This window comes from Andrographis paniculata, unplaced genomic scaffold, assembly GCF_009805555.1.
Source record: "Andrographis paniculata isolate CXL003 unplaced genomic scaffold, ASM980555v1 Contig62END, whole genome shotgun sequence".
Taxonomy (NCBI): Eukaryota; Viridiplantae; Streptophyta; class Magnoliopsida; order Lamiales; family Acanthaceae; genus Andrographis; species Andrographis paniculata.
The window spans coordinates 62,234-85,481 of NW_026137598.1; the positions used below are offsets into that span (position 1 = coordinate 62,234).

Below are 23,248 nucleotides of genomic sequence, written 5' to 3' on the forward strand. Positions count from 1 at the left end.
AGAAACTTGTGTGAGGATATACCCTTGTTATTTTACATTTTTTCTTTGATGGCAGGTGAAGGACACCCAGACGAGCGCCCTAATCCTTAAATCGCAGCGCTATCCAAAGCATTGGAAGCACGATTCACGAAGCAACTTACTGATGAGATGGACACCATACACTCAATGTTGGCTGATCTTGCTCAATCTATTCGGGAATTGACAATTGAGCGACAACAGGGCTGACCTGCCCCCAACGCTAGTCGATCTGCAAGGCGGAATCCTATATACCGAGGTAGGGAAGACGCTTCTGAAAATTTTGATGAAGAATGGGAGCCACCCCTTCCAGATAGAGACAACCGAAATCAAGATCCTATGAGGAACTTGAAGATCAGCATCCCTTCTTTCAATGGGAATTCTGACCCGGATGTTTATCTTGATTAGGAGAGGAAGATGGAGTTGATTCGAGATTGCTCTACATATGATGATGAGCAATGGACGAGGATTGCTGTAATGGAGTTCACCAACTATGCCCTTAATTGGTGGGAACAACTGAGTACGAAATGAAGGCGAGAAGGGAAGGCCCGGATCACCACATGGGATGGGCTAAAAAAGGCTATGAGGAAGCGATTGGTACTATCCTGGTATAGGAGGGAGCTGCACGAACGAGTTCAACAATTGTCTGAAGGTAATAGAAGTGTAGAGGAGTATTACAAAGAGCTTGAGACAACCATGATGCGGGCTGATATTGTGGAGGACCCTGAAGCAACCATGGCTCGATTCATGAGTGGAATCAACCGAGATTTGAGGGATACTCTAGAGCTACACCCATATGTTGACTTGTCGGAATTGCTCCAACATGCGATTTTATTGGAGAAACAACGCAAGCGAAAGACGCGAGCGGATTCTTTCAGTCGACCACCACCCCGGTCCACCCAAACTATCCTGGAGCCCCGAGGTATTCCCAATACTAATGTCAATAAATTTTCTAATGTTGACAAGGGAAAAAGTGTTGCGCATGTTGGCACAACTCGAAACCCCCAAAAGGAATATGTCCATGGCAAGAATCCCCGAAACCGTGAAATTACTTGTTTTCAGTGTCAAGGAAAATGGCACTATGCCTCTGAGTGCCCGAACAAGAAGGCCATGATCTTGACGGATGCCGGTGAAGTCATCACCGATGATGAAGGAGATGTAGATGGTGAGAAAATTCTTGAATGTGAGGAAAGAATTGTTGAAGAAGATGATGAATATTCCAAAATCACGGTGGTAACTCTGCAGTCTCTTAGTACATTTCAAAAGGAGGAACCAACCCAAATGCAAAGGGAGAACATCTTCCACTGTCGTTGCAAAATCGAAGGCAAGATTTGCAGCATGATAATTGATAAAGGAAGCTGCACCAATGTGGTTAGTGAGACATTTGTCAAAAAGTTGAACCTTATCACCAAGCCCCATCTGCGACCCTATCAATTGCAGTGGTTCACCAATAATAGGGAACTACGAGTAAATAAACAAGTTGAGGTAACCATCCGAATTTGTGGTTATATGGACCAGGTTGTATGCGATGTTGTGCCGATGCAGGCTTTCCACATACTACTTGGACGGCCTTGGCAATTCGATCGTAATGTCTCCTACTTTGGGAAGGAAAATACTTTTACGCTCACACATGAGGGCAAAAAGATCACTTTGACTCCCCTTACTCCACAAGAAGCCCATACGGATCAGGAAGTGATACAAAGAAACCATATTCAAGAAATGATGGCTATGAAGAACGTCTCAAAATCAGAGGGAACTCAAAGCTCCACACAAGAGGCAAACATAAATTCCATGGCAAGTTCGTCTACGACTGCCACTACCAAAAAAACTGTTTTCTATTACGGCCGGAAAATCGTAACAAAAAGCCATATTTCGTGCAATTTGCGTATTTGCTACGCCTTTGTTACGACTTTTTTCCGTAATGTGTACTCGCGTAACGAATGTTTTTTGCCACGCCACTTTTCGTAACTATTACGATCGGTCAACGCTCCCTGAAGTATGGTATTTGTTACGATGTTTGTTACGAATTTTCTCTCGTAACGAAAGGTAGATCCTTCCGCGCGTGTGGCAGGACTTTTAGTTACGGTATTTGTTACGGAAGTTCCTCGCGTTACAAGTGTTTTCCATTGACCGGTTGTCAGAACTTGGTTTTGTTACGACTATTTGTAACGGCATTGAACCCCGTTAAAAAAATATTACCTACTTATAGTCACGAAACCGTCTGTAACAACAAATATCCAAAGACCACTTTTTGTAACGATTTTCTGGCCTTTTGTTACGGAAAAATAGCGTATTGTGAAAAACAGGGGGTACGCTGCAATTGAAATTGTTCGTAACAAATGGACCTGCTGTGATGCGTATGATACGAAAATAAATTACGAATACAAAGATTGCTATAAACATCATCATCATTACGCCCCGCGCAAACATTAATTCATATTAAAATCTGAATTCCATACCTACCAACAAAGTAAAGCAACCCATAGAACAAGCCTACTAGTATCTACACATCAACAACCTGTTCCGCAAAACGTGCTTAACAGTTCAAACAGAAGTAAACAACGCAATAAGCAAATACGGTTATCCATCAATCCCATTAGGCACATTTTTCACCATACGAATTCAAACCACAAAGGTCTACGCATCAATTCCAGACATAGTTCAACAAAAACTCAACACAATCCATCCAAAGACAGGTTCGACATTCAATCCATATGACAAACGGGGCAATTAACATGGGTGTATCGGTACCAACATTTCAAGCCCGGCGCATGAGCTGCAATTGCCAACACAGAGATTACTTTAAGTCATACTTCTTATAAATTTCGGAAGGCAATACAAGAAAGGTATTAAAGTAGATCCTTACGTCGTTGTAGCTCCACTCAATAGGATCTTCGCCGACGACATCGCGAAGGGTAGTCGCCCCAGAAATGGTCGGCAAAATAAGGGGTGTGTTCGGGACTGACGCGGATGTCACGAAGACCTTGACCAAGGAAAGTGTGTCACCTACAGCATTCACAAGAGCAATTTTTGATTACATTCAAGCATATATATCAACAGACGTTCGAACTGTATATATAACATGTCATAACACAGACATTATAAGTGTAATACTTTGGAACTAGAACAAGAGGAGTACGTACATTCAGACATGTCGTACAGTACATGGTATTACATTCATGAGTTAGGTAGCGAAGCACATTATACCCTAATTTCCTATGTAATTGCAGCTTGATCTTTAAACCAAACATCCTTCAATAAACATGGGTCGTCATAATAGCAGTTATTTTACCACCCCTACATTAACAGTCTACATCGCTTTGGAAATCCACGGATCGTATCATTGTATACTTCTACACTTAGTGAATCCATGCTAATACGCAATATGAGGCCTGAACAGTCACGAAAACCTACGATATCTCGCTGAGGCATATTAAAAGTTTAATTAAACATCCTCAAAGATACCGGACCAACCTGGCCCAGGGGGGCAGAGCAGAAGTCCCTCTGCAACAACTTTTTTCTCACCGGTGCGGGATAATAGAAGCACATGTGTGCCGACCTACAACAGACAGGGCATATGAGTTGGATAAGGTAGTACGCAGTCAAGAGTAGCCTAAATTAGACACTGCACTGATTTCTGAGAAACTCCAGGGCGTCACGGAATCATACCGTCATGCTTGGCTCGGACACAGGCCTGGGAATCTCAGGGACTGAATCAATACGAGATGTGCCCTATCATATAACATGCCGAGGATGGTAAATTCCTTCGCCATCCAAATCTCATGGGATACTCATACCAAACAGGTCAGGGATTATGAATACTTACTGCCTGGCCAGTAACCGCTCCGGAGTTTCTGTGCATGAATGCATACACATCAGCCTTGATGGTTTTGAACTCATCCATCATTGCCTTCAGCTCCTCCATTCCATTCTGTAGTTGTTCCCACCCATGCTGGAATGCTACACTGTCTGTTAAACCAGTTGACTCGCTGCGGGGATGAGCTGAACTTGCCGCACTGTCGACCTTTGACCGCTTCTTAATCTTTCCCCCAAGGGCCCGTCGGTACAGAGTCTCCCGAACAGAGGGAGTCCGCCCTTCAGGGGGAACCTTGTTTAGCTCATTCTGTAAATAAGTCTACAGGAAAGATTTAAGTGAGGCCGAACTTGCTCTTGTTGTTAGAGATGTAAATACTGACTGAACTGTAACTAAGTTGGGAACGAATTTATTCTACCAATATCTCCTCGGTTTCTTGGTCATCCTTTCCCTTGCCTTGTGTGCGACTGGAAATCCAAATCTCCAGATTGTCGGGGTCCTTCCCCTTTGCCTTGATCTGCAGCAATACAAGGCCTTCTGTCATCGAAAACGTAATGAAATACAGGAGAGGAAAATATGGGGATGGAGCATGACATGACTAATTACTTAATTGTAATAAAAGGTACCTCCTCTGCCAGAGTCGTGAATGACTTCCGCCCAGTACGATGTGGAAAGCTTCTTTTCGCTACGTTCGACGCATTTTTCTTGGATTGAAGCTACGTCAATCAAAGTTATTTAGTTCTCAGTCCATGCCCGTGCAGATTTAACGTATATTAATTTGGCATGTCCCTATGCGTACCTTCACCTTCTCGTCGCGCCAATACTCAACCAACTTCGGCCACTGATCGGGCACAATCCTGCTTGAGGGAACCTTCTTCAGTGCTTCTTCATCGTCCTCGATCGGATTGAAGTAAGTTGATTTGATGCTGTATTTCCAGTGCCTCCAAACTTCCCTTAGGTCAGCCAAGACCACTTTCTCCGCTGAGTCTGGTAATCCGCTGTTACTCTGGAATGCCGTTTCACACGGTTTCCACCAGGTCCGGAGAAGATGGTAGGGCCATATATAAGAATCTATATGAAATAAAAGAACTTTCAATTTAATGAAGTTTGCATCACCTGAACCTCCATCCATGCACCCTGTCTCTTCGTCTCCGGTATCTCAGCGAACGTGGGGTAATGTAGAGGAAGTCGAGCTCCGTTGCGTGCAATGACCCCAATGGCTGTCTTGTACTCGTTTACGTCGGGTCCGACGATGCTTTTACCATCCGGCGATGTGAATACAAGCATCCTGTGATCTTTTCCCCATCCACGCGGCATTCATGCCGCCCCTCTCCCCTGCTTTTTCTTTGACGAACCAGCTGACACAAACAGGAGATTACATGTTCTAATAAGGATATTACATGCAAAATATGAAGTCACTAAATGTAATCGGTAATCTTTGAAGGCTAATTTCCAAACCGTCGTGCGATGTCATCTCGTCCAATGGTGCCATATTGCCCGCCTCTGTTCCTGTCATCAGAGTGGGGTCGGAGCCTGGCCCTTCATCCAAGAGTGGCATATCACTCTCTGCAGTCTCCATGTCCTGCGTCGGCGGAAGTGTCTCGTCATCTGCTTGTGTGGGGGGGATTGTATCATCGTCATCCTGTGTCAGTGCCGTCGGATCAAAAAGTGATGGAACATCCCTATCATCATGTTCCTGTTGGGGTTAACAGTGTCAGCCTATTGTAGTGTTATACTGAGAGTTCAAATAAGGACATGCTTTCGGCAAAGGAACCACATTACCTCCAAAGGGCCCTCTGAATCCTGAAGCACTGCCCTTCGAGTGGAAGATGTTGGCTTCATGCTTTGACCACGAGCATCGCGCTCTTTCTCCCACTCTGATGTGATGGACCGGAGTCGCTGGAGCAGTGGCGAGACCCGAGATCCCTTCCGTTTTGTCACTTTCTTTGTGGGATTGCGGATGGGCGATGGATTCCTGCTTGCGGGATGAGTTGCCTCTAGGGGGCTGTTACGTGCGGATGCCCGGGTAAAACGTCTTGCGGGAGAGACTGCCGGATCCTGTGACCCTCCAACGGCAGCACGTTGAGATTTGCCCATAACCTGCAAGACACCAGTGTTAGTTGGCAGTATGAAAACGTATATTAGGAGAAAATCAAAACACACTTATCACAACAAAGCTTATGAAGTGACATATTACGAGAAATTCACATAATAGTTACTGCAATTAATCAGGGTAAATTGCTTCAGCATACGCAAACGGGGGTAAAGAGCTTATCCGCGTTGACATATTCGGAAAAAATCATAACATCCTGCGCGCGCATAATGGATGCAAAGTGCTTCAGCAAATCAAGCGAAAACAGGGCCTATGAACGATGGCATGCATGTCCGAAAGTGGTTACCTATTACGTACTTCAATCACCGACCCCCCCTCCCCACATAGATGACCATCTGTTGAGATGTGTAATTTATTCTGAACTGCGAACTCAAAAAGGTTGCGTGGTTGCCAAACCATCAAAAATGGGCCAATTACGCTATATTCGCATACTACCAAAAATGCCCGCTTATTTGATTCTGCGCTAAGCACCATCATCTTCGGAGGATTCCTCCGAATCCGAAGGCGAAGTATCGGCATGGTCCATCTGCCCTGCATCTTCTACTACTTGCCCCTCAATACCTTCCCTTAGCCAGTAATCGGCTGCTCCTCTAACATTGCCTCCGTCATCTAAAGGTAACGATGGTTGCTTCATGCACAGCCACGGAGGTAGGTTATATATCACAAGTACGACGGGCCAAATACTATAACTCACACTCATATTCCCAAAAGGGTTGAAACCGTCAGTGGCCAGACCGAGGCGTACGTTGCGAATCTCCTCAGAGAACGTCGGGTACCGATGATCGAAACTCTTCCACGCAGGACTATCTGCTGGATGACACATCTTGCCATCGTCTACACGCCCTTCGGCATGCCATCTCATAGAAGATGCAGTTTTGGAAGATACGTACCATCGCTGCAATCGCGGAATTAATGGAAAGTACCTTAACTTCTTCACTGGAGATCTATCTTTACCCTGTGTAAATCGCTTTTCCCCACACACAACACAAACCTCACGGTCAACATCTTCCCCGGTAAACAACATGCAATTGTTGATGCACGCATGGATAGTCTTGCATGTGAACCCCAAGTCCTTGGTCAGCTTATTAGCCTCATAGAAGTTCTTCGGAAGGACAACATCGTCTGGAAGTGCATCCCGTAACAGCTCTAACAGCAAATCAATAGAATTATTAGACCAGTGGCACAAAACCTTCAAGTGCAAAAGCCGTGCGATAAACGAGAGTCTACTCATCTTCTTGCACCCTGGTATGAGCTCTTTCTCTACATCTTCTAACATCTTTCTATACCCCTTACTGCCATGATGTATATGTTCATTTTCGTCATCCCTATGAGGTTCATTTCCACTGGGCCCCGGATCGGTGTGCTCTGTATATGCACACTCTCGCAATAGAAGTTCTAGTTCCTCCTCCCAACGCATTGGCATATTGTCGTTTGCAACAGCAGGGTTCACCTCTCCTTCTCCGTGGCAAGTCCAAACCTTGTAGGTTTGGTCGAATCCATAACGAATACAATGGAGCAAGACATCTCTACGAGATTTTGTTAAGCGATTTCCGCAAGATGTACAGGGGCAATAGATGCAAGATTCAGAGCTACGATCTTTAAATGCGAAATCTAAGAAAGCCCTGACCCCATCCAAATATTGAGCCGAGATATGGTTCGCATCGTCTATCCAACTCCTATCCATCTAAAAAGGCAATATACATGTGATTCCATCAACAAAACATGCATTCAAAATTGTAATGTTTAAGTCTTGATACGGGCTTGCTCCCTCAATTTAAAAGAACAAAGTTATAGCATCAGCTTTAATAAACTGCATTTTTGTACCTATAAGTCCATGTATTGCACTTATAAGTAAAACATAACATTCATCACAACATTAAGGCCCATGGTTTAAAATCAGCCATTATCTCCACTTTAGAACCTTTTATGGATGCCATTTAATGAGAATTAAATGATGTCTACGCTCCGCCAAAAATTCTGAGCGTCATCTCTAGATACTAGAGCAGCAAGAATTATCCATACCCTACTTGGGTCAAGAAAAATTTCCTACTATTCTAAATTTTTCCTTGCCCTTTTGTACGAATATGAAAAAAATCCTCAAATCTGATGTCTAAAGAGTAAAGCAGGTTTGTGGGAATGCACATAACACTTAACTACACCACCACTCGAGAAAGCATAGAACACTAAGAAGCTTTGCACTGTGGAAATGCATTAAAAAGAAATCCGACCTTCCGTTAAACTCAATGTTGCTTATCCTGAATTCACACTGCACACTTTTGTCTCCACAATTTAGTATCCTGTAAAAAAACACAAGTTAAATATGCACTCATTTTCAGTTAAAATAGCCCAAATGGTGTTGCTTCCGACAAATCGACGCATACAACCAAGTAACAAAAAAAATGGTATTGGTTCCGACAAAGGAGCCAATACTTAGAGTGTAGATATGATATCATATTCATATTATGCAGCATATGTATGTATCACTATCTAACAATATATGCGTCTGAATCTGTATATATTATGCTGTAGAATCCAATGAAACTTATTTAAATATCCACACATAATAACAAAATTCAAAGTTGTTTTGGAAAGAAGCACTCTATATTGGATAGTGTTGCTAGATCATTTTTGTACTTCATTGCAATTATTGCAGAATGAAAAGATAAAATGAGTGAAAGTCTTGGGAGGGTACACCAATAAATAAATAAAGTTCACGAAACCATCAAATCATAAAGTGTATTTATTAACTTTGCTTGTGTGTGCACTTTGGTTTTTTTTAAAAAAAATAATAAAATCTTGTTGCATCATATAATCTATACTAAAATAATCTTCTTCCCTCTATTTAATTATCAGATCCGACACCTATTTTCTATTCAAAACATAATATCCAAAAACCCTTTTTCCATCCGAAAAATTTCAAATCCAAAAAATCCACAACACAAGCACTCTTTCCCAGATATTATGACTGAAATGCAATACAATTACACAAACAGAGAAGCTGTCATATCTTCATGAAAATTGAAACAGAACCATACACCATTGGAATTTCACATATATTTATCATAATGTAGGATGCCCAAATTCCTAAACCAAACAGCACAAAACATCACACTTAACTTAATCGATAAATTCACTTGGCACAATTGTATACAGTAACAATGTAAAAAATTCAAAAGTGCTGCACTTTGCTGGGTAAATGAATTTTCAGTATCTGTGTTACAAACACATCACCGACATGGTGGATCACGCAATACCAGAGTTTGCTTCTAACAAAACATCAGACTTCCAAATATATGACTCAATGTGTAAAAATATACAAAAGCATATTTTAAATCTAACAGAAGGAGCTTCAAAATAAAACCTAGAGGACAATCTACAATGTAAAATACTACAAATCTTTCAAACTTATCGGCCATTGGTTGTTGTGGCTGAACAACCAACCCTAACAACAAGCAATGAACAAATGGGAATGGAAACGCAAAATAGAATAAACAAAATTCACCGACGAGGGCATGGCGAGGAAGGAAAGCAGGACAAGAAGAAATAAGAGAAGGGAGAAGCTAGAAAAACCACCTACCTGATGGATCGATGCCGGAGACGTGTTCCAAAATCCCTCACTTCAACAGGACGCTGCGGCGGGGAGAATTCGACCAGCGACCAAGGTAGATGAGACTGCAAACGGAAGAAACATAAATTAAAAATCGATATGAGAAAAATGTTTTCACATTATCGATTTTTAACCTACAGGGGCGCCGGCGGCTGAGCAAGTTAGAAGAAGAAAAAAGAAGAGGACGAAGAAAGGATAACTTCGCGTTGGAGAAGAAAGGGGGAGGGCGGCGGGTGTGGGTAGGGTTTATGATTTAGTTATAAGTGATGGGAAAAAATGAATGATAATATTATTTTATTTTTACATATTTATATTTATTTTTTAAAAAAATAATTTAAAATTATATTTAAAATAATGGTATAATATGATATAAATAGATATTGAGTCAATGACGTGATATTTTAAATATAAAATTAATTTTTAGTATATTATTAAAGTAAAAAATATTTATTTGATTTGATATTTTTAGCAAAAAAAAAAATATGAATAATAATTTGAAATTTGAAATTTTTTTATAAAAGAACACAATAAATAAAAGAACAAAAAAATAAATTTTCTAAATTTAAATATATCATTTTCTTCAATAAAATATTATTTAAATATCATCTCTTTCAAATTATCACATCAATATATCATTTTTTTCAATAAAATAATAATTTCATCCTACATAATCATTACAAAATTCAAACTCTCAAACAAATTCAACTTAAAAATCCATACTTCAAAATTCTCCAAAATCCAAATCCAAAATCCAATCATCCAACCAAACACACCCTTTGTAAATTTTATAAATATAATTAATTAATAATAAATCTTTATTTATATTTATTTTACATTCAATTTGTTAAAACTAGGAGGAGGGCGGCTGGTAGATAGTGCAATATATTTTTACTTATTTATTATATATTGTAATAAATTTTATATACAATTAATTAATAATAAATTTTTATTTATATTTATTTTACATTCAATTTGTTAAATATTATTTTCAATATTTGAAGTTTGATTATTTTTTTAATTTTTAATTTTTTATTAAAAATTATAAAAAATGCTTTTCTTTGTTACAGAATAAAGTCGTAATTATTGTATTTACGATATTTTTTTGTCATATTTTTAATTGTTACGAAACATTTATCGTAATAAATAAAAGAAGACGTTGACTAATAAAAATTCCTTTCGTCACGAAAAAATTCATAACAAAAACAATCTTTTATTATGACAATATTGTTACGAATCTTCTTTCCGTAATGAAAGCCCATATTTTTAGTGTTTAACTATAAATTAAAGATAAATATCAAAAAAATAAATTCAACCAAAAAAACTCTCCTTCTGGACAAAGGAATACAAATTCACCTCAAATGTAACACACGATAAAGCCCAAACAAATGGAGTTAAAATGTAAGACTATATCCATACCGAGAAACAGGCGAAGAACTTTGGAGTAATACCAAATCTTTCGGGAGAAAACTTAAAAACCTTACGTAGATCCCGGAGTAGATCCCTCGTTTCCGTTGATTTCACAATGCTCGTCGTCCTGCAGGTTCAGAGGAAGGAAACTCGATCGAGTTTTCTACAAGGGAGAAATGAGATTATGCCCTAATTTGTCGAAGATACCTCGCGTAATACAAAATCTTTTTCGAGCTACCTTCAAAACCTTACCTGGGTGAGGTGCGCCGGAGTAGATCCTAGGGACGGATCGATTTCACCTCGCGCGTCGTCGTCGGCAGCTACAGGAAATCGGATCGCGGGCGACTGTGAGAAGCGAACGAGGGAAATGAACCAGATGCCCTAATTTGTCTAAGTGTGGGATGATATAGCGTTTTTGTCCATTTTGATCGTTTCTGGAATGAAAGCGTCAATCCAGTATTTTACTTTTTTTTTTTTTTTTTTAATTTAACTTTTCCAAAAAAAAAAAATTAAATACCAGTAGTTACGAACACTTTACGTAACTAATGTTATTTTGACCAAATTCTACAATCTCATTATTTGTTACGATATTTTTTGCGTAACGACAGAACCTAAAACGTTGACCGGGTTTTTTTTTTTTCGTCACGGATTTTGTCGTAACTAATATATCTATTTGTTACGATTTTATTGTTACGGACTCTCAACCCGTGGTGAATAGCCCTTTTTTTGGTAGTGTGCCCCATTGCGAGTTCCGAAAGTGATCCCATCAGAAAAATGAGAGAAAAGTAAGAAAGTACCTACCAAAGATACCCTTTCTCAAATGGGGAGGAACAGTGGCCAGGCTATATTTCTCATTCGAAAGGATATTAGATCCATTGGAGAGGATGAGAGTGATAGGATTTACATTTTGCTTTGTAAGTTTAATTTCCTTACAGCTTATGATTTGCAATCTAACCTGCCTCTAGAGTTCTATCCTATTTTGCAGGAATTTTCTGATGTATTACCCAAGGAACTACCAACCGAGTTGCCCCCAGTCCATGGTATTGAACATCAGATTGATTTCATACTTGGCGCTCAATTGCCAAATAGGCCGGCATATAGGGCCAACCCAGATGAGACCATAGAGATCCAAAGGCAAATCCAAGACTTGTTAGATAAAGGCTGGATGTGTGAGAGCCTTAGTCCATGCTCTGTACCGGTACTCCTCGTTCCAAAGAAGGATGGTAAGTGGCGTATGTGTGTAGATTGTAGAGCAATAAATGCAATTACCGTTAAGTATAGACATCCTATTCCTAGATTAGATGATATGCTTGATGAACTTCAGGGTGCTGTTCTTTTTACAAAAATTGATCTTAAAAGTGGTTACCATCAGATAAGAATAAGAGAAAGAGATGAGCGGAAAACTGCCTTCAAAACTAAGCTAGGGCTGTATGAGTGGACTGTCATGCCTTTTGGCTTAACTAATGCCCCTAGTACCTTTATGAGATTGATGAATCATGTTCTTAGACCTTGCATCGGAAAGTTTATGATTGTTTACTTTGATGACATCTTGATCTATAGTAAGGACTTGTCTGCACACATTGAGCATGTGAGAGAAGTGTTCACTTTATTGCGGCAGAAAAAACTATATGCAAATGTTGAAAAATGTGCATTTTGTGCTTCTAGTTGTCTATTCCTTGGCTATGTTGTTAGCACACAGGGAATACAAGTCGATGAGGAGAAGATCAGAGCCATCCAAGAGTGGTCTGTCTCTACTACTGTTCGTGAAGTTCGTAGTTTCCATGGCTTGGCGGGATTCTACCGAAGGTTTATTCATGATTTCAGCACTACTGCAGCCCCTCTCACTGCTGTTATTCACAAGGATGAACTATTTAGTTGGGGAGAAGCACAACAACAAGCCTTCGACAAGCTGAAATATTTTTTAACTCATGCCCCAATTCTTAAACTCCCGAACTTTGAACTAACATTTGAACTTGAATGTGATGCTTCAGGTGTGGGTATTGAAGCCGTTCTAATGCAGAATTGCCAACCTATTGAATACTTCAGCGAGAAGCTAGGTGGGGCAGCCTTGAACTACCCAACTTACAACAAGGAGTTATATGCCTTGGTTTGTGCACTTCAGGTATGGGAACATTATCTTTTGCCAAAGGAATTTGTTATCCGCTCAGATCACGAGTCCTATAAGCATATAAAAACTCAGGCTAAACTAAATAAGAGGCATGCCAGATGGATTGCTTTTGTTGACACATTCCCTTATATGATAAAATATAAGAAGGGAAAGGATAATGTCGTAGCTGACGCACTCTCTAGGCGCACTCACATTCTTACTATGTTGACTTCTCAATTGCTAGGGTTTTCACAGGTAAAATCATTGTATGCAAAGGATAAAGATTTTTCTGACATCTTCAATAAGTGTGCCAACATTGGATTTAACGATTTCTATTTGCATGAGGGCTATTTGTATAAGGCTAACCAGTTGTGTATTCCACAAGGTTCTATTCGAACTGTTTTAACTCACGAAGTCCATGAAGGTGGACTCATAGGGCATTTTGGAGCCACCAAAACTCTTAAACTTTTGCAGGAAAAATTTTATTGGCCAGGGATGCGTGCAGATGTGGAACAACACATTACACGTTGCATTACATGTAGACAAGCCAAATCCACAACGCTACCACATGGTTTATATACGCCCCTGCCTACACCCGACACACCTTTGGTAGATTTGAGTATGGACTTCATTTTGGGGCTACCTCGTACAAAAGGAGGTAAGGACTCTATCATGGTTGTTGTCGACAGGTTTTCAAAAATGTCCCACTTTATTCCTTACAATAAGACGAATGACGCAATGCATATTGCTAATTTGTTTTTCAAAGAAGTAGTTAGAATGCATGGAATTCCCCTTACTATTGTATCTGATAGGGACACTAAATTCTTGAGCTTTTTTCTGGAAAAGCTTTTGGGGAAAATTAGGGACGAAACTTCTCTTTTCTACGTCATATCACCCACAAACAAATGGTCAAACGGAAGTAAAAAATTGCACCCTAGGCACCCTCCTTAGGTGTATTATCAAAAAGAATTTGCGTAGTTGGGAAAGTTGTTTCCCTCATGTTTAGTTTGCATATAATCGAGCTATTCATAGTGCTACTAACATGTCCCCTTTTGAAATAGTGTACGGCTTCAACCCACTTTCTCCAGTTGACCTATTGCCACTACCATGTAGTGAGCGACAAAATGTTAATTTTAGGGATCGGGCACAAAAGATTCAGGAGCTTCATAAGATAGTATGAAAGGAAATTGACGCCACCAATGCGCGGAATGCAAAAGTTGCTAATCGTCACCGCAAGAAGCTTGTCTTCCAACCCGGTGATTGGGTGTGGCTTCACTTACGAAAAGAGAGATTTCCGGCACAACGCAAGTCTAAGTTGTCCCCATGAGGCGATTGTCCTTTTCAAGTTGTTGAACGCATCAACGATAATGCCTACAAACTAGACCTCCCAGGTGAGTATAATGTCCATGCTACATTTAATGTTGCTGACTTGTCTCCGTTTGATATAGGTGACGAGAGGTTGATGGGACAACCTTTTCAAGAGATAGGGGATGATGTGACCAACATGACGGAATCGGACGCAATCATAATTCCTCCTAGACCAATTACTAGGAGCCGAGCCCGTAAATTTCAATTTGCAATAACAAAGTGTGTCAAACTTCAAATGGATGCCACTGCTGAACTCTATATCGAGGATCAAAATAAACCATGCATTCTTCTGGAATTGGACCACAAGTCCCAAGGACCATAAGGCCAGGAGCACCTTACAAGGCATTGGACCTCCCCTAAATTACTATCCCTAATTGAAGGGATCCCGTGAATCAATATCCCCTATATGAAGGAATTCCATAGATCAAGAGATTACCAATCATCATGGGATTGCCATGAATTATGGGTCAATAATACTAAATAAGGCTAATTATAATAATTATCCCCTATATGATTTTATTTCCTTTAAGAGTGTACTTTCTTGTTTTAATTCATGGTTCCTCTATAAAAGGTCCCATGATTATCATTGTAAGGATCATTCATTCAACAAAGATATTTTATAAACTATTTTTTTATTTATTTCAAGAGCGATTCTTGTGCATTTTTTATGTGTAATCTTGAGTGATTCGGTTACATCTTCATATCCCCAGATCGAGTTGTTTCGAGTGATTTGAAACAAGTTGTGGCCTCTCGAATAGTACTGGAACTATTCTTGCCTTAACTTGTATTGTCAGCTTGTTTAGAGGATTGTGAAACGTGAGCTTGATCTCTCGTGTTGCCTTCCCGACTACCTCTCAATTCAAGAGTCTAGTTTATCCCCACTAATATAGATATATATATAGTCATCCATCCCTTGTTCTATCCAAATCTCCAATATTTTTATTATTTATTCTTGTGGAATTCGATCCGAACTGTCATCTTTAGCAAGTTCACACCACGTAAGCTGCATTCCGAAGGCTTAAAAATTAACCCTCTCGGTTGATTGGAATCACTCAAATGGATGGTTGGAATCTCTCCGAAAGAAGGAAACTTCTGCAAAGTAGTAGTTACTTTCTCTAAAAAATGTATGGAATATGTTTTACAAGTTGAATATAAGGAATATATGCTAAGAAGACCTAATCTAATCTGGTCCATACATCTCATCTAAAAATCAACGACTCACAACCTCTAAACAAAGTAATGTCTTTGATCAGGTACAGGTCGCGATTGGTCCGCCAATATTCGGGTTCGGGTCACCCGATACCATGTCATCCTCTCCCCCTTCGGCTGCCTTGTCCTCAAGGCTAGGCTCCACTACAGTAGAAATATCATCGGCATGAGCACTTGCTTAAAGAACCCCATGCAATCTCACAATCTCCCGAAAGAACAACTTCGCCATATGACTCGCATCCGTTGTCTTCGCAGAAGGTATAAAGTGCGACATTTTGGAAAACCTGTCAACCACTACAAAAATTGAATCTTTAGCACGTGGTGTCCGAGGTAAACCAAGAATAAAATCCATAGAAATGTCCAACCAAGGTTCCTCCGGAGTGGGAAGAGGAGTATACATACCATGTGGCTTCAAAGTACTCTTTGCCACTCTACAAGCAAGACACTTATCCACAAAAGAATCAACATGTTTACACATATGTGGCCAATAAAAATGAACACTAAGAACATCAAAAGTAGCATGTCTTCCAAAATGTCCAAGCATATGACTACCATGACTCTCCTCAATCAAAACATCCCTAATGCTACATATGGGAATGCACAACTTATCACCACAGAACAAATAGCCATCATGCATATAATAATCATCAAAACCATGCTTTTCACATCTCCTAAATATATCACCAAAATCTACATCATGCTCATACAATTCACGGATATGGGCAAATCCAACCAAATGTGCACGAGTATGATTAAGTAAAACATACCTCCGAGAGAGTGCATCAGTAACTACGTTCTCCTTCCCTTGTTTATACTTAATAACATACGGAAATTGTTCAATAAAGCTTACCAACCGAGCATGACGCTTACTGAGTTGTTGCTGCCCACGCAAATGCTTAAGGGTCTCATGATCCGTGTGAATTACAAACTCCTTTGGCAGCAAGTAATGTTGCCAAACTCTCAAGGCTTACACAACCGCATATAATTCCTTGTCATATGTCAAATAGTTAAGAGCTGCCCCATGGAACTTCTCACTATAGTATGCAATTGGGCGTCCATCTTGCAACAACATGGCACCTATGCCAACTCCACTAGCATCACATTGTACTTCAAAAGCCCACTCAAAGTTTGGTAATGCCAAAACTGGAGCATATATCAAGCTGTCCCGAAGCTTCTCAAAAGCGGCCATATGACTTGCCTCCCACTTAAACGGAACATTCTTCTTCAAAAGGGAGGTTAGTGAGGCTGCTATTATACTAAAATGTGGGACAAAACGCCTAAAGAATCCGCACATTCCAAGAAATCTCCGAACTTCAGCCACACTAGTGCATTTTTCCCATTCTTGAATCACCGCAACCTTAGCTTCATCAACCTTAAGACCATCTTCACCTACAACAAAACCAAGGAAAACAATTTCATTAGTGCAAAATATGCATTTCTTTATTGTACCATACAATTTAGCATTTCTTAATGCATCAAAAACTTGCCTAAGATGCCCAAGATGATCCTCCAAACACATACTATAGACAAGTATATCATCAAAGTATACCACAACAGACTTTCCAATAAATTCTCTCAACACATGGTTCATCAATCGCATGAAAGTGTTGGGCGCATTTGTCAACCCGAATGCCATGACTAGCCACTCGTATAATCCAAACTTGGTTTTAAAAGTTGTTTTCCACTCATCTCCCGGCTGCATACGAATTTGGTGGTAGCCACTTTTTAAATCAATCTTTGTGAACACCTGTGCTCCATGTATTCGTCAAGCATATCATCTAATCGAAGGATTGGATGCCGGTATTTTATGGTAATCGCATTGACAAGGCTACAATCAACACACATACGTCATGAATTATCCTTTTTAGGAACAAGAAGAAAAGGGACAACACAAGGAGATAAAGACTCTCGAACCCATCCCTTATCAAGAAGCCCTTGGACTTGTCTCCGAATTTCTTCACTTTCTTCCGGGTTACACCTATAAGCTGGCCTATTAGGAATTGATGCACCCGGTACAAAATCAACATGATGTTCCCTGCCTCGCAACGGTGGTAATCCAGGCGGTATATCATCCAGAAAGAAATCCTCAAACTTCTTAAGCAACTCTACAAAAGGAGGAGACAAGTGACCAAATGAATCAAAATCTAGCACAAGTATATTTTTTAGTAGAAGAATATAAAAGTAACTTCCCTCATCTTGGCTACTGTTTTGGCGAATTTCCTTGTTGAACTCTTCGAGACTGAGCAATATTTTACCGTCGTCTTCCCCCGAAGATTTCACCGAAACTGTAGTGGCAGCCCCCTTTTGTTTCACCACATCACGCATAGATCTACACAAGTATTCAGCATCACGACGTACGGCCTCGGGTGGTAGGGAAGAAATGCTCAGCTTCTTACCGTCCTTAGAAAATGATATTTGATTTTTATACCCATTGTACAAGACACGCCGGTCAAATTGCCAAGGATGTCCCAAGAGAAGATGAATGTGGTCATGGGACACATGTCACAAAACATGTCATCGCTGAATCCACCAATGGAAAATGTCACTCTTGCTTGCTTATCCACATGAACAGCCACTTTGCACTCATCCAATGTAAACTATATGGCTTTAGATGAGCGGTAGTATTTAAACACAACTTCTCTACTATATACGAACTAAAAACATTAGTGCAGCTACCCGAATCAACTATCATGGATATGGTACGCCCTGCTACCTTGCAATGACAATAGAACAAATTTTCTCGTTGTTCGTCTTCCATACGGTTTGCATCTTCACGTGGTAGAGATGTCAAGGCTCGCATCACCACTAAACTTAAAGGATCCTCATCACAAATTTCCACAACAACATCATCATTATCTTCAGCAACTACTACATCATCACCATCTCCATCACCATCGCCATCATCTACATAACCCCATTCGCCATTCTCTAAAATCATAACAGTCCGCTTATTGGGACATTGGCCTGCATAGTGCCTTTGCCCATGGTACTTATAACACGTCACAATCTTCTCTTTCCTATGCCCCAACTCCTTTCTCTTGAACCTTACAGCAGCATTATCCTTTTTGTCTACTATTTTCGCCTTGTCTTTATCCACATTTTTATCAAAAGGCTTTGTGGAAACTACTCTCTTAGAACCGGTGGAAGAGACGAACGAAGTTACAGAGCTGGTTGGAAACTTCCTTTGATAGGAATGCCCGGTTGATGTTGGTCTCTTGAGCTGCTCCTCCCGTTTGATTGCCAAATCCACAGCTTCCCAAAGAGAACGAAAATGGTGCAGCTCCACCGTATCGGCTATCTCACGCCTCAAACCTTTAATGAATTGAGCCTCTATCAAGGATTCACTCTCATCAATGTCCAACCTCATCATCAAAATTTCCAGCTCCGTAAAATACTCTTCTACCGGGTTTGAACCTTGAACCAAGGATTGCAACTTAATATTCATATCCCGCTCATAACTATCCGGCACAAAGCGTCTCCTCATGATCTTCTTCAGTTTCGTCCAAGTATCAATTGGATTTTTTCGATGTCGCTCCCTATAACGTCTCTCATTTTTCCACCAACTCAAGGCATAATCTCTGAACTCACAGATTGCCATGCGGAATTTCTTTCCTTCCGAATAATTGTGACAGTCGAACGCCATATCACACTTGGTTACCCAATCAAGGAACTTCTCCGCCCCGCTTAATCCTCCGAAAGTGGACAGGGTAATCTTAATGGTGGAGAGATCGTCATCCAACCCACTGCGCCAATGATGAGTTCGATCATTGAACAAGTAATCCGAACTGTTGCTATGGTGTGAGACCGACCTCATCGAAGGGCTCAAATCGCGGTGTGTGAAGATTCAGTCGCAGCTTGTTTTTCCCGAATAGCAGCAGCTACTCCAGAAGGGATCCCCGTTCGAGCATTCTCCAAAGATGACAGTCTATGATTGATATTATCCAACTTTTTATTCATGGTATGATCCCAAGTCGCTTTTTGTTGCCTGGACAATGTTTTCTCTATATTAGCTTTCAATTGCTGCATATTAGACTCCAAAAATTCCTTCATTTATTCAAAAGAAGCCATCCTACACTCAAAAGACAAACTATATATGTATATCGAAATGTTAATATCCTCACTCTCCCTCACAACAGTAAGAAGGAAAAATCAGAAACAACGATGATCATGAAAGGGAATAAACGAGCGTAATTACCTCAAAACAGAACGTAGGAATCATTCAAATGCAATACTCAAGAGAAGCATGAAATATAGACGCATCAACTAGGGGAACAAACCTAGAAGATTTGACCCAAAACTATAAGTGCAGAATGTCAAATAAAGGTCGATACAAATTCTTTTCCTCAATTAATGACATGGATACGAAAAGATCGGGACTTGCAATTCCATATATTCCAATCGGACCAGTCTCGAGAGCTCGAGCGAAAGCATGCATTGAAAAATTACAAGGCCTGATAAAGAAATTAGAGAATTGAAGCCCAACCGACGGACTGTGTTACAACATGCGAGGACTTGATGGAAAGCCTAGGGCGAGTGCCGTGGTTGTAAAGGTTACATTGAAGCTTGCAACGCCTCAATCAGACAACTAACGGAAAAGTTGTGCAAACCTAAGAGTATTCTAAAATAGAGGTTTAATATGTAATTATATAAACCTAGGTTGCATATGCTCAAGTGGGGGGGACCATCAATTGGGACCACATATATATATATATATAATAAACTCTCACATGCCTCTCACATGCAAGGGGGAACCATTAGCTAGGTGTCACTCATTAGCAGGTTACTTACTTATACAAAATCCATCCCACATTGGAAAATCAGTCCACTTGCCCCTTCCTCTACTCCTATAAATAGGACCCTTAAGGTGCATTGTAAGACACACCAAGCAAAATATATTTTTGTGAATATTTGATCATTTATGATCACTTCCTTTTTATGGAAAGTTATACTTGATAGCAATACTTTCTCTTTTAGTCTAATATTTCATAGAATGCAATTCAATTGCATGCTCCATGGGGTTTAGTTTAAAAATTCGGGTTTGAGTATAAAGCCTCAAGTTCGTGGCATTTGGGGAAGGTGGAAGAGCTCTCCAAAGTGTCGACCGAGGTGGTGCCTTCATGGAGGATGGTTCGATGCTAAAAGAGTATCGGGTCGTTCTTACGTTAGTACTTACTTAGGTTTGCTTCTCTTTCGATTATCCTTTTTCTCATTTTATTCGTTTCCGCTTAGTTAATTTGTTCTTTTCTTGCTTAGTTAGTTATGTTTAGTTGTTCGTTCTTTGTCGTTGTTTATTTAGTTTATTCCGTATCTTGTGTAGTTGATCAATTCGGTCCATGACATATATATAATTTTGGTATCAGAGCAGTTTGATCAATTTGCACTATCTTTACTTCAAAAATTCAAAAAAAAATAAAAATTCCTTTGTTATCTTTTCTTTTTTATTCATTCCTCTAGTTGCGTAGTCGAGCTGTTTATTGCATATTCTTGACGTAGATTTGATTTCAAGTTTTGTCATTGCTTGGCCTTCTAGTGTAGACAATTTGATCCTCTATGCTTCCTAGTGTACAACATGCACCTTACATCCATATGCATTATATGAACTCAAGCTTGTGACTTTGTTGACGAGTGATTTTAATTGTACACTTCATGCTCTTGTTTTATTTTTACGAGTTTGTTCTTGTTTGAGTGTTGCAATTTTGTTCTTGTTTGAGTTTTGCAATTTTGCTCTTGTTTCAGATTTGCAAGTTTGCGGGTTGTTGAGTTCGTTGTTGTTTGAAGTGAGGTTGAATTAATTTTGAGTTGGATGTTGTTGGGGAAGTGTAAGGAGTTATTGTTGATGTATTCTTTTGCCTAGGTCTTGTAATATTGCCGTGAAAAAGTAAAATAAAAAAAAGAGTTGCAAAAAAAAAAATTGTTACGAAGAAAAGAAAAAGAAAACCAAAATATTTGAAAAAAAATGAAATACAAAAAAAAAAAACAATATCGAGCGGAAGGACTAAGACTCAAATAGATGAATCAATTCAGAAAAAAGAAGCAGAATTGATGGCACTTCGACAAGAACGAATTGTCCTGGAGAACCACATGGCCGACGAACAATGCCTAATTGAGCGGTATAAGAAAAATGAGGCCGACTTGGACCAAGAATTAAAGATTCATGCCCGATCTCAACTTGTAAGACAGTACCAGTCGGCTGCTAACACCAGGCGACTTTCCAGGATAGAAGATAAATGGTCCCAGATTAAAACCGCTTTGGGGTCCCTTCTGTAAAAAATTTTGGAAACCTTGACTTAGTAAATAAATTTTTTCTCCTATTGACAAGGATCACCTTCAAAACTCCAAATCTCCAAAGGCAAAATCAAACTCATTTCCTTTATAAATATTGCAATCCCTTGTAAAGCAATGAACGAACGCTCAACCACAAATTGAAACTCGGGCACGCCTGAAATATTTATTAAAATGTCACACAAACGCCCCAATGTTCCTGCAAACAACTGGAAAGGTACTATCCAACCCTTCTTCATGGGTAATCATTTAGTTTGAGGCCATGCCGAGGACTTGTTATGCATACTCAAGCAATTGGATTTCAAGTTTAGATTCTCCCACCGAGGCAGGAAAATCATTCATCGTATTATTCGCCTGATGGAAAACGTGTTGGTAGGATATGAGACCCTTCAGGATATACAAAATCGCCTTCCTGACATTGATCATCATATGGATTTGATTGAACACCATGTGACAGGCATACTCCCAGACCTTGGCTGGGATCATACATTTTCCAATCAGCGCACAGTCTTTTTGAGATTACGCACTATTGGTGATCGTGAGCGTCAAGCCGTAGCATACATGAAAGCTCGTACCGACTGTGATCTAGAAAAAAATGCAAGATCAATGGGAAAGGTACCGACCTGTCTTAGAAGACCTTAACAATGAAGACATTATCGATGAAAGCTCGTACCGACTATGATCTAGAAAAAATGCAAGATCAATGGGATGAAGATTCTGACTCAGAAGATGGAAATCCTTTGCACGACTCAATATCTGATAATGAATGAACCCCTTTTTGGGTCCGAACCCCTAGTGAACGGGTTCTGAATAAAATTTATTGTTTCATGCGTTCTTGTTATCTGAAAAGGCAGGAAAATACCTCTTCAGATATTTAATATTAATACAATCATGTACCCTTTTACCTTCTTAATTTATAATAATAAAGGCACCATTTCCGATCTCATTTTCAATGATAAATGGCCCTTCCCAATTCGGAGACCACTTTCTCAATTGATCTATCTTCTTGTATATAGGAATAATGGTTTTCCAAACCAGGTCTCCTTCTTGGAATGATCTATTTTCAATTATAAAAGACTTTCCTTCCATAAGTCTTAGCCCTGATTTCACTCTGCTTCACAATCAGATCAATTGCATGGAGTCGATTGACATCCAAACTTTCCAATTGTTGCAACATAATATGTTGATATTCCTTAGTAAACTCATCAGTAGTAAGGCTTGTACGTCCAGATGACACTTGAATTTCGGCAGACAACACAGCATCTTGTCCAAAGGTGAGCTGATATGGTGAGAACCCTATGGCAGAATTTCTGCTATTTCTATGTG

General features: G+C 39.9%; 2 protein-coding genes across 4 annotated transcripts in view; both read right to left on the reverse strand.

Annotated features, from left to right (window-relative positions):
• Positions 1 to 2,426: 2,426 nt before the first annotated feature.
• The window catches only part of LOC127260916 (uncharacterized), an 89,121-nt gene continuing 68,299 nt past the window's right edge, over positions 2,427 to 23,248 (reverse strand). The window contains exons 1-12 of one of the 3 annotated variants that reach the window (XM_051288973.1): positions 6,229 to 6,346; positions 5,612 to 5,929; positions 5,288 to 5,525; positions 4,946 to 5,187; positions 4,629 to 4,835; positions 4,456 to 4,545; positions 4,248 to 4,346; positions 3,842 to 4,138; positions 3,685 to 3,747; positions 3,490 to 3,574; positions 2,882 to 3,021; positions 2,427 to 2,791 (exon numbers count right to left, since the gene is read on the reverse strand). In XM_051288973.1, coding sequence (XP_051144930.1) covers positions 2,774 to 2,791; positions 2,882 to 3,021; positions 3,490 to 3,574; positions 3,685 to 3,747; positions 3,842 to 4,138; positions 4,248 to 4,346; positions 4,456 to 4,545; positions 4,629 to 4,835; positions 4,946 to 5,146 — 1,200 coding nt within the window. In that variant the 5' untranslated portion in view covers positions 5,147 to 5,187; positions 5,288 to 5,525; positions 5,612 to 5,929; positions 6,229 to 6,346 and the 3' untranslated portion in view covers positions 2,427 to 2,773. Of the gene's footprint in view, positions 2,792 to 2,881; positions 3,022 to 3,489; positions 3,575 to 3,684; positions 3,748 to 3,841; positions 4,151 to 4,247; positions 4,347 to 4,455; positions 4,546 to 4,628; positions 4,836 to 4,945; positions 5,188 to 5,287; positions 5,526 to 5,611; positions 5,930 to 6,228; positions 6,347 to 23,248 lie in introns of those variants that run through there. The other 2 variants (XM_051288970.1, XM_051288972.1) reach the window with 2 other exon arrangements.
• On the reverse strand, positions 6,406 to 8,377 carry LOC127260973 (uncharacterized). Its single transcript, XM_051289066.1, has 2 exons — positions 8,171 to 8,377; positions 6,406 to 7,626 (listed from the first exon to the last, which is right to left on the reverse strand). Exon 2 carries the CDS (start codon positions 7,624 to 7,626, stop codon positions 6,406 to 6,408), a length of 1,221 nt encoding a protein of 406 aa, XP_051145023.1. The 5' UTR covers positions 8,171 to 8,377.